The 12,177-nt window shown below is 39.9% G+C and overlaps 1 protein-coding gene across 8 annotated transcripts in view; it reads right to left on the bottom strand.

Moving 5' to 3' along the window:
- The window catches only part of KALRN (kalirin RhoGEF kinase), a 507,433-nt gene that overhangs the window by 36,580 nt on the left and 458,676 nt on the right, over positions 1-12,177 (bottom strand). For all 8 annotated transcript variants that reach the window (XM_064661424.1, XM_064661428.1, XM_064661425.1 and 5 more), the window contains 8 exons: positions 11,639-11,742; positions 9,164-9,233; positions 8,513-8,599; positions 7,637-7,729; positions 6,506-6,556; positions 6,094-6,171; positions 5,004-5,189; positions 1,646-1,817 (listed from right to left, as the gene is read on the bottom strand). In XM_064661424.1, the coding sequence (XP_064517494.1) occupies positions 1,646-1,817; positions 5,004-5,189; positions 6,094-6,171; positions 6,506-6,556; positions 7,637-7,729; positions 8,513-8,599; positions 9,164-9,233; positions 11,639-11,742 (841 nt within the window). The remainder of the gene's footprint in view (positions 1-1,645; positions 1,818-5,003; positions 5,190-6,093; positions 6,172-6,505; positions 6,557-7,636; positions 7,730-8,512; positions 8,600-9,163; positions 9,234-11,638; positions 11,743-12,177) is intronic.

Here is a 12,177-nt window from a genome sequence, read left to right as displayed (position 1 = left end):
AGTCATGAAAACCCAATACCAAGTGGTGGCATCATGGGTGAAACACCATTTCCCTTCTCAGCCCAGCAGTAGTTTCTGAACTATCACAAACAATTTTTGCATGTAACCCCTTTCCAGTTAACTTCTCAAAAGTAAAATTAAGCTAATTTTAAATTTTAAAAACCTACACGTTGAAGAAAAGGGAACTTTTGCTTTGATGTGAGCTGCAAGAGCCTTTTCCAGTTTTGCAACAAAAATTGAACAAAACTGAACACCAAAACCCAAAAATCAAAACATCTAACAGATTGTGCCAAGCCAACACATTCTGATTCAAGCAAATAAGTTTCGTTATTGGACATGTTTTAAGTTATTAAATACAGAATTTAATATAAGCTGCATTAAAAAAAAAGCAGTTTTGAAATGAATAGTGCAAGGCAATTTTGGACTTTGTTGCTTTCAACTTTGTTGCTTCCAAACAAACAAGAGAGATACTATTTTTAGATTCTTCCTCTAGTCCTGTTTCCTTCTCTTTCCCTCATCTATTCATGAGCAAGAAGAAGCTAAAACTGTTAACTGAATTTGATTCCTCTGTATTTTCAAAATACACACTTCCATTGATCGTGTGTGTTTGTCTGTTTTTTTGGGGGAACACAGCTTGAATTTGAACTACTATTTCAAACCACCCCGAATCTATTCCTAAAGCAAAGCTGACACTTTGGAAAGGCCCCTGTTCATGTACAGCTCCCATGGTTTCTAGGAGAAACATGCCCTTGTCCTTGTTTCTTTGTCCTCTCTTTTGTTTTTTTGTTTGTTTGCTTGTTTGTTTGTTTAATTAAAAGCAGCTGCTCCCCTGTAGAGGTGGGACCTGTAAGGGGATGGGTGGTGAGGCAGCCTTCATCCCACCTCACATCCTCAGCTTGTAGCACATGGTGATGTTTAGTAGAAGGTTCTTGAGGATGAACCTTGCTCTGAGTAAGTGGGAGATACTGTGTAGATAAAATGGCAACCTGGCTTCAACAAGGTCTTAGGTTGGGATCAGATTTAAAATCTCCCTGTAGGATGGAAGGCACCAGAGGACACAGTCCTGCAAACCCCAGCATTTTTAAAGGATCTTGCACAAAAATACCACCCGCAGAGGGACCTGAGACCTGAACATGATCCTGACTGATACATTCAGGGCAACTGCACAGGGACCCAGCCCCTATTTAAGGAGGGAGCCAGTTGGCTGCCAAAAACAGTCCATGAGATGCTGCTAATAAAGCCAGGCCAGAATGACCTGTGGTCTTTAATGGGGCTCCAGCAGCTTCTCAGGGCAGGCTCCAGGGCCACACAGCAGTTCAGATCAGACTTGCCTGTCCCTTCTCCCATTTTCATCTTCCCACCAGGCAGTCCTAGTATACAGGACAGAGATCTCTGTATAGTAGCATTGAGGTGGCCTCTTTTCAAAGAACAGCTGTAAATTATGAGTCTTTCCCATTTACTCTGCGGATACCACTTGACACAATGTTTAATGACAGGCAGACTGGGCTGGACTTTTCTCCTTGGGAATTTTCGTTATGAAAAGAAATCGCTGAATGTTTTTCTCAAAGAGGAAACAAAGACAAAAAGATTCTAAATCCCATTCAGTGTCATGGTTTGGGAAACAGAGCAAAGACCATGTACGTACCATTTAGGAAATCTCTTTGTGTGTCCAGGACCTGGTTGATGTCCTGTACCCAAGCTTGCTGAATTTCTGGATTAGCTGCCTGTAAAATTACTCTCTCTGATGTTTCCCGGCTCATTAGAGCAAACTTGCAGGGATCATTGTCCACATTTTCTTCAATCATAAGGTAGTTCATCTGAAACAAGTCAAGGTAAGCATGTTATATGGAGCATGAGTTAGCGTTGCCCAAGAATCAAAACTGTTGTGAAATGTTCCTGAAAATAACTGAGTCCAATGACAAACTGTCAGATCATAATCAGTAGAATTTGCCTCATATAGATTTACCCAGATAAATCTAAATCTTAAATAAGATGCTTAATAAAGCTCTGATAGACGTACCAGAAATCCACCTGCCTTGTCTTGATTTACAACTTCTATTTTAAGGTAACATAGATCTGACTGATGTGCTAAAAGTTTACTGTAACATATAAATAGAGAAAAAAATGTTCCTATTAATATGGTAATAAAGTCTATCATTCCTCCAATTTAAATAAATGTTTACATCTCTTATCCTTTGATAAGAAAATCTCAGTCATTAGAGTATTTTAAAAATGGAATGGACTGTGCACAGATATAAAAAAAAAAGATAAATTTTCCCCAGATCTTATTTCTTGCAGATTAAAGTCACCTGTGTGCAATCATTTCACTTGACTGTAGTCATGGATGCTCTTTCTCGAAATCATATGGATGGTAATTTTGGCTGCTGTTCTGTCCTTGTGAGGCTTCTGTTTTAAGTGTACTTGTAACTTTAGCTTTTTCTGAGATACTCTGGATACTAAACAAGAATAGGTTGGCATAGCCTCTCAAAAAAAAAAAAGAGGGAGAGTCTTCATGTCAAAAGCAGACAGCTCTGAAGACTAAGGCAGTAACATTCCTCTAGAAGTCTATCTCCAACTGCTCTAAGTATCTGTCAAGATATGGAGAGATCCACTTCACACGGGAATTCTGCCTAGCATTCAAACTGCAAGATGGAATTAGCCTCTTCCTTTGGTTCAGGGATCCCTGTGAAGTTAGAGAGACATGCAGAAACTCCCCTGATGTGAGGACAAGGAAAGGGACAGACAGTGAGCCTGGACAGTGGTATTCCTTTTGGTCTGAGCTCTTCCTCCTCTGATTGACAGCCAAAGCAAGCAAGTCAATCCTGTTAAGACTCCAGGAAAAGGACGTGTAGGTCAGAGCCTCAAACCCCCTATTTGTGTCTCAGGGAGATGCATTTGCCAAAGCTCCCACTCAGGTATTTTGAGAGTCTGAAAGGTACCCAGCTGAGAAGTATCTCAGAAGGGATGTGCCATTTTTCAACACTAATTACCTCACTGCATAAAAAAGGGTTCTTAGCTAATGTAGGACATCATGCTGAAGCTTATGTCACAGTTTGAGTGTAACAGACCTTGGAGAACAATATTTGGGAGCCTCATGTCCCTGACAGACCAGAACAGCTGCATTTGAAGTCATATGTACTTTTTACTCTAACAGAGAGACCTCAGTGCTCAGCAGTGGCTGTGACACAGAGGAAGGAGGTGGGATCTATGGTGCTGTCTCAGGTGGCGGCTCCACTGTGAGGTGAGGATGCCCACAGCCCAGAGAGGCAGGGAATGATCCTGCTATAGGGAATGGTCCTGCTGCACTGTGAGGCACAGCTCATCTCTGTGGGAAAGCACAAGAGAAATGCAAAAGCAATGTGAAGCTGAAATATGGGCTGGTAGTCAAGAGTGTGAGAGGTGTGAGAGCTGCCAGCACATGGACTCCACACTGTGGTGGGGGAGATGCACATGGAGCCACTGGGGATCCCACACTTGCTGTAGGCACTCAACAGGAGAATGAGCTGTTTTGCCAAATGAAAGAAAAGGGACTGGAAAATTATCACACAAAAAATTTTAAACTCAGACAGTGGGAACAGCATTCCTTTCGTAGGCTGTTTAACTAGAAAAGCAACTCATACCCTCGGGGCAAGCTAATTTTATTGACATTAGGAGAGATTTATTTTTCTCTCTTTATCTACAATATACAATTCAGGAATTGTTTCCTGCAGATAAAAGCCTCATTGTTATACATACAATAAACTGAAGTAAAAATGATTCATGCTATTTCCATCTCCAACTTTAATAATGATTTAAATCAGCAAAAAGATAAAATCAAAGCCAATCATCTAAATCAAGATGATTGTTTATTTATACGCTTTAGGTTTTTTCTTTATAGCCTGTTATTTGGTTGGAAACTATAAAATACACTGACTTGCAAATGGATGTAGGCTTTTCAGTAAATGCTGCAGCTTCTGTCAGCCAAGATGATGCCCTCATTTCAGTAAATATGCTGTTTATCATAGATTTGTTTAGCTATACATGGTTAATATGCATTATTTCACCTGATATTGTTCTTTTCTATTTCATATTAATGTACCATTTAAAATTTACAGCAAACACAATCTGAGACTGTGTGGGCGAATTCTCTCACATCTCTTTTAACCTGTATCTCTGAAAAGGAAATCAATCCCAGACTGGTTTCTCAGCTTCGAATGATCAAGAAATTCAAATGAACCAGTGATTTTGTTCTTTCTGCAGGCACAGCAATGGCTGTTCTACCAAGAGATGTGCAGCATTCATTCACCTTCACTTACCATTTCAGAGGTTAACTTTGCATTTGTTTAACAAACATAAAACCCCTTAAACAAACAAGGAAAGAAAGAAGTATTTTTCCTGGTCACTTTCAGTTTTTACTTTTAGTCCCATCCCCATAATCTGGACAGATTATTTAAAACCAAAATTAATTTCTTACAGCTTTCTTTATAGTTTAGCTGGTTTTATAATTCCTCATAGCTGCATTTTGAGAACTGTGTGGCTTTGTTTATTTTTGAAATGTTCATGCAACATTCACATTTGAACTAACAGCCCTCCTCTGAATTAGGGAAGAGTATTTCCAGTAATGTCATATAAAGGTTTAGTATCGACTTACAGTTTGGTCTAAGATGACTTTTTTTGATACTCTACCTTCCCCTACCTTTTATGATCATGCTTAAAAGTGATTATTGCATACTTCCTTTGACTACTGCAGGCTTTGTAGCAATATTTGCTAACTCAGAGCTATGAATGACACAGGACCTGCCCTGGCTGTGTTCCTTGTAAAAATTACCCAGTAAATTTAGACACCCAGTGGTTTATTTAGAGACAGTCTTAAATGGCTTCTGATCCACTGAAAGGATGCAAATGTTTCCTGCACATTGCTGTCCACATATAACAGGATGAACCAGTCCCATAGCACAGAAAATTGGAAACATTTCTTTATAGGACTATCAAACAGAATATGCCTCTCCCTCTCCATTTCTTACCTTTATGCTTTTCTTGAACATGTAGCCTGGCGTTAGAGATCCTTTTCTAAGGAGTTCACTGAAGATAACTATTTGCTCAAAGAGAAACACCCTGCGCTCCTTCGGCCGAGACTGAACTCCGGAATCCTGCTCTGTCACGTAGAAGGTGTCCTGCTGCAGCAGCTTGCCTTGAGCTGTCAGTTTGCCCTGAGAAGCGGACAAGGCACCACCATTACAAACCCTGACCCACCATGGTCACACAAGATGAACTGCTGTATTTCAATGCAGTCCAAGTTTTCCAGGTAGCACCACATTCGTGTGAGACATATCCCCCCAGGTTATCAAAGCAGCAATCTAGTAAATTGTGACCTCAGTTTAAGAAAAATAACATAAGTTTTCTTTGCTCCCATTGCCACTGATTGTGCATATAAAACCAAAAGCAAGAGGTCTCAAAGCAGACTGTTTTGTATGCTTCATTTAAAACATTGTTCCCATTATGTAGTTGGTAACTGTAGTGTCTTGTTCTCCCTAGTCATGAGCTCTCCATCACCCCCTAAACCAGCAGTCAATGATACAACACTTCTGAAGGTGCAAAAAACCAGGACCTACCTGCTCGTAGGAATGCTACAGTGCATAAGACAGTAAGACAATTTTTACTTCATTTTGGAGATAAGACATCTCACCAAAACCTACACTGGCTTAATTGCAAACCACAAGTTGTAACCTGTGGGGTTGTAACTCAAAAGTCCCCTCCTGGACGATGCCAAAGTTAGTCAGAGCTGTTAACGTGTTAACGCCAGGTGACCTTACGAATAGGCAGAGCAGGCTGGTTCATCACTTCTTTTGTTCTGGCTATAGCTATAAGAAGTCTCATTAAAGCTTGCAGAAGCTTTTACAGACCTCATATTTTGAAGAAACAATAGATAGATTATCACAAGTTTAAAGTGAGAGGTATATTACTCCCTCACCTCTGAAACCTCACCAAAACACGTAAGCTCAGCACTGGAGAAGAAAAACCATTAAATAAACAGCTTGGAGTAGAGACAATCACAGAAAGATAAAATAATTTTCCTTGACTAGTTATTACTATAAACAGAACGCTAATACATACCTCAAAGCCTTGGAGGCGACCCAGGTTCATCATATCGTTGCAACGTTTTGGTACAAGGCACATTAATTCAACTGCTTTCTGTTGAGGAAAAAGGATGTTGAATTATTACAAGAGAATCAGGGGGTTCCTAAAAGCCCAGTGTCAAATAATGAAGTTCAATAGCACAATTGCTGCTGTCAGTTTTTCATGGTGAGGCCCTCATGCACTGAAGATGTGTGCTAATGTCTAAAAAGAGGATGGGGCACCTAAAACGTAGGACTGTGCCGTCATTTTTTAATTCTGATTTAAGCTAAGAGAAAAACCACATTTAGAATACCAGCAGGATCTTCAACTATTGTCAAAGGAATACTGGGGTTTTCAATCCTCCATACAAAGTGCCATTAGCACTATTGTCCTGGACATGAAAACGTACCTCTATATCGGAGCACTCCAGACCAGCTTTTTCACTGTACCTCAGGAAGTCCTGGAGAAAGCAGAAAGGTTTGCATTAAGGCACTTCAGAAAGAGAGAACAAAAGGTGCCAGTTTGAAAAGGAAAAAAGCATATTCAGTATGTCATTTTCTGAGAAAAAATTTGCTAATATTAATAAATCCATCTGCAGAGATTGCTGAATGTCATAACCACTTTAAAGATATGGAAAAGGGGTGCGGATGATTGTTGAAAACATCACATAAAAAAAGACAAAGCTGGGATTAGCCCTTAGGAATGCTTACTTGGTCCCTGCCTTAAGCCACAAGACCACACACACATGAAGGTTTTTCTTTTCCTTTTGGCATTTTGGGGAGCGTGCTGCTGTCTCTTTGCTAGTGTGCAATTACCAAACTGTGGGCTGATGGCAGCCTGCTTGAGGTTAGTTCAAAAGAGAGAAGAAACCAGCTGCGAGCTCCGGTGCTGCTGGCGATTACAGGGTAGGGTTCAGACATGCCTGATTTTAGATATTAGCTTGAGACCCCTCAGGATAAATTTTCAGAAATGCCGAGTAACTGGCATATTGGATAAGTCAGTATAACCCAGAGTGGTCAGGCTCCTTGAGAAAAAAATTGTGTGGAGCTCCCCAAATTTTAAGACGTCAGAATATTCTGGAAATAAGTTTCTTAGGGTAATTTGAAATGAGCTATTCAGAAATGGAGGCTATAGCATTTACTAAAAGCACACCATTCAGCACCAAAGACAGACTTTATTAACACACTTGTGTATCTTTGTTTCAATTTAAAAAAAAAAATTGAAAGTTTGCTCTTAAACCTCAGAGGAAGAAAATTCCTATTTGAAGTTTACTCTTCTATAAAAAATCCCAAAATAAAATAAAATAAAAAAAAAAATCTGTTTACTATCCTAAATTACAAACAACTTGCACAGATGTGGCCTTCGTGCCCTGTGGACATTTTCCATGGGCCTCTGTCATTGTATGCCCAGAAAGCAGACTCCTCTTTTCTCTTAATGTGATGAATTTATTCCTCAGTTATGTCTAAGGCTGACTTAAAATAACAGCATCTAATGCAACATGCAGATTATAGTTTAGTCCAAACTGGATCTTTCCACTCACCTTGAGAAGAAGCTGATATTTAGTTATTCTTTGAATGGGTTTGATCAGAAAGTCACTGATGGTTAGCCGCTGGCTTATTTCCTGTTGAACCTCCTACAAATTGAGGATTAAAAACAATTGCAAACAATCACAGAGTAAGACAGAGAACACGATAAAATGTCTCAGCAGAGACTTATTTCCACAGAAAGTTGGTCTGTTCTTAATCTTTTGTTTACAAGGGGGAATTTCTGAGGATTTAAAAATCTGGCAGATCTTAGTTAGGCAAGGACTGGGTAAAAGTCATGACCGAGCTGGAAGGCGTTGGAAAGCACAGGATCCCTCCCCCCTCTGAGCTGACAGAGCAGGACTGCAAGGTCTGAAGATCACTCTTTCTACTGCAGCAGGATTAGCTCACAAATAAGTCCTGCAAGGCATGCTTCACATCCTGGGGTAAAAGGAAACATCCTTCCCTTGTTAAACAAGCTTCTTTACATTACTATCTAAATGTGTCTAGTCCCAAAGACTTTTTGAAACAGACAAAGTTAATCGGAATTTATGAGAGGCACCACCCAACTCCAACAGCTTTTACCTCCTCCCGTGTTTGCAGACTACTGATTAAAAAGTCATATTTTATTTTGGATAGAAATTAGTGCAGGGCCACTATAAGGGCCACACACAGTCAGCACTGCATTAAATATTTATTAGAAATTAACAACAGGAGAATTTGAAATCAATTAAATAATAACATTTTCTCCCTATGGCAGAGACTTCAGCAGCATGAGCAGTATTAAAATCTTCTAGAGTTTGCTTTAGACAAACCCCATGGGTTACAGAATAGTCTCCTTGACTAGGACTCCCAGCTGTAAGCAGTAGTAATGTGTAATGGGCCGTGCTTACCTCAAAGTATGTTTCATACTCGGCTACTATATATTCAGATCGTGGCTTGTTTTGGCAATATACCACATACATGTGCAATCGCCGCTCCTGTGAAGGTAAGAGGCACAGTAGCCTGGTGAGATTTTGGCTACTGTTCTGTTATTGAAGGGTGGCAGAGAATTGCTATGACGTTCTGCTTGGTCTTCCTTATTTTTGCTTTAATCAAAGATTTAGTTTGCTGAAGTAGGAAAGAAAATCGGTAACTGGCTCTGTTCTAGACTTCACCTTAAGCAAGGGGAAGGTTCCATGGGGTAGCCAGTGAGAGATGTCATACCCACAATGGCAGGTCTGAAATTTGCTAGAGTTGTGCTCTGGCTAATATCACATGAACATGTAAATTGTAGCAGTTGGCAAAAACCTGCCGTAATTATATTTTGGCAGATGTCCTTGGCCACATCAATTTTGCCTCCAAAATAAGTTGTTTGCAAGAAGACAATTAATTAATGCCTTAGTGCAATTCAGCTGCACACTTGAAAATGCATAACTAAAGGGTTACTTGATGTTTAAATTAAGTTTAGACGTGTAAAAGTAAACTAACAGATGTTTTTGGAAAAGAGTCATCACACCCTAAATGACAATTGTACTAGATACAGGTAACAAAATAAAACTTACATGCTTAATAAAAAGCTGTGCTAAACGGTCAGGTTCTTGAAGACATTTTTCCAGTTCAACCAGGAAAAAGCTGAAAGAAAGGACATCAACATTTCAGAATACTTCTTTAGGTCATCCCAGCAGCAAACTAGTCGTCCTTCAGATATGTCAGTACCATTTTAGCTATAGTATTCAATAATAAATGAAAAGGTAAGCTTGGCTTCAGCCCTTAATGGTGGGATTTCTAAAGCATTAGATGAGAGCTGTGAAATGTGGAGGTCTTTTCTTGCAAACTGTCTGCTCTTCTTTACTATTACAGTGGTTTCAATTTCCAGAAAGTGCCGATTACTAATTACAAGAGCTGCTTTCCTTCACTGAGAACTCCCAAAGTAAAACTTTTCCATGTACCAAAATACTTGTGAAAACTCAACTGAAGCTTTACCAGGAGTTCTCAGTTGCATGAGTAGATTTGGAGTGCTAGTCAATGTGAAAGAGACGCAGCAGTTTCCACCTGAATGAACAAATCAATGTTTTGCTGGTGGAGTTACAGTATGTTCTGTTTGTCACTGTTTTTAATTTCATAATAACTCATAATATGTAAATCATAAACACCATCTCTATCTGGGCCTGCAGCTTTGTGGAGGTCATTCATTCCAGCACAAATGCCCTTATCAAGAATATACTGGGATGCCTAAAAGTGAGGTAAAATCAGCTAAAGTAAACTTCAGAAATACTGCTAGATTTTTCTATCTGGCTGGCAAATCCTGACAATCTCCCTATCCATGAACTTACTCTTTTTCACTTCAGGATTTCTGTCTCAAATACCTCCGTGGATTTACTACAGTAGCCAGATTTGGGGAGAGGTCATGCCTGCAATGGTCTGGTCCCAAGAAATCCCAGAATCACAAAAAAAGGATGCAAATTGGAAATCTGTCCCAACTAAAAATCCCCATTGGTACTACCATTAGATACAGCTGCTCCCATAAGTCAGTCCTCTATAAATGTTACATTCATCTGCATTTAAATAGACTTCTTGACCCAGATATGCAGAACTAAAAATAGGGAATCCTTTCCTATGTGTTACAGAAAACTCCTACCATCACAGCAAAACAATGAATAGCTCTGGTAAAAACACTCCATTGCGGGAATCAACTTAATATATGGTGAAGCTTTTCCTGACATTTCTTAGTTTGTGCTCACAGAGTCATCTGTCAGAACATAAGGACAGGCCCAGGCTATGAGATAAGCACCTATGGGACACATGATGAGAAGGATACTGTGCTTCGTGAGTGAGGGAAATGTCCAGAGCTGAAGGAAGATCCAGCCCAGTGTCCATTGCTCAAGTCTGCCCATGCATGCTCAAATTCTAGTTAGTTTGAGCTGTAGAGTATTTCTGAGTGGCAGAGTTGAAACAATGATCATATTGTCCATAAGCAAGAGATAACTGTTCATAAATGAATGGAAATGGCCCAGGGTTTGTGTTTCCAGCAGCTTTTCAAAATCTACTTGTATGAGGAAGATTTTCAGGGAATGGAGTTCTTAACTCAGAGCCAAAAGCATCAACTAGGCCAAAGCATGTCAGAGATTTCATGTGAGAAGGATCTTGAAGGAATTTGCATTTTATTGCCCTTCTAGCCAAACACCACTGGTACGGTCAGCCTTCATGATCCAATCAGCTGCGTGTGAAGATGTTCATGACTTTCCAGCACTGCTACTGCACATCAGTAGGATGAATTGAGCCTACAGCTGTGACCCACAAAACACATTTATGGCAGCCTCAATAGCTTTTCTGAGGATCCAGCAAATACCCCACAAGCAGCAACTCTCCGAGGGCCATGTTGGGAATGCTTATGAGCCGTAGCTCAGGAGCTGTGGATGGACCACAGTGGTATATCCCAGTGAAGCCTCTTGCTGCAGCTCCCCAGCAAGGAGTGGCAGAGCCATTGGTAGCACAGCTCTGACACAGAGCAGAATCTTGTGTGCAGCGTTTCTGTCACATTGACCAGCACTCCTGACATAGTGTTTGAACCAGCATAAAGCTGTATCTGTGATCAGAGACAGCATGACAAACATCCTCCCATGAAGCCAGGCAGTGCAAAGCTATAGTCCACCAAAGTTGTTTGTTTTTTTTTTTTTCACTGGGAAAAATGATTTCATGTAAGACTGATGCTTTGCATCATGCAGTTGTGCCAGTTTTGGCTGGGTAGACAAAGCCCTCTATCAGGATTTAGTGTATAGTGAAACTGTGGCCAAAAGCACATGAATCAGAACATGTTCTCAGGATTCAAGATAGCCATGATTTGTGAAGTTATTAAGCAGCACTTACAAACCAACAGAGACCATTTAAAGACAGGCAATGTCCTTTGGAAGTTCTGCCCTGAATGACCTGCTGATGTTCATTTAAAAGCAGCTTAGACATACAGACACCATATAGCTGAATCCTTTATGGACAGTGGTTAGAAAGGTGCTTAAAAAGGAACTAAACGAAAAACTTACTCTTTGTGCCAGTCATAGATCTGGTGAATATTGCCAAATACGATCTTGTCTTTCCCTTTCATATCTTCAGAAACTCCTTTTTCTTCCATCCTCTTCATGAAGCCCTTTAGGATTAAGGATCAGTGATCAGCATTAAAATATCTTTTGTACAAATTAAAACCAGAAACCCAACTAGATACTTTAAATTACACAGTTTGCTTAAAATAAAACTTTAAAGAATTTGTTTAGAATATCTACAATACTTACACAAACCACTATTAGATGTAATTGAAGTGACAAGTGCAAATGTAAGATAAAAGTTAAACGAAGTAGTTTATCAAGCTCTTGGCTTCTCTAGTAAGAGGAAGAAGAACTTTGTACAGAGTTCTTCCATTCATCACCATGAGTATTTTGTGAGAGCACAAAGCCAAGCAGTAAGTTTAAAGAGTCACATGAACAGGATTTCTCACAACTCCTGAGAGTTTATTTGTAAGCCTTGGGAGCACTGCAGCCCTGTTAGGTTTGTCAGTGGTGCATGATATAAACAGAACATAAGACAA

This window comes from Pseudopipra pipra, chromosome 7, assembly GCF_036250125.1.
Source record: "Pseudopipra pipra isolate bDixPip1 chromosome 7, bDixPip1.hap1, whole genome shotgun sequence".
NCBI classification, from domain to species: domain Eukaryota; kingdom Metazoa; phylum Chordata; class Aves; order Passeriformes; family Pipridae; genus Pseudopipra; species Pseudopipra pipra.
This window is presented reverse-complemented; position numbering and strand designations above follow the sequence as displayed.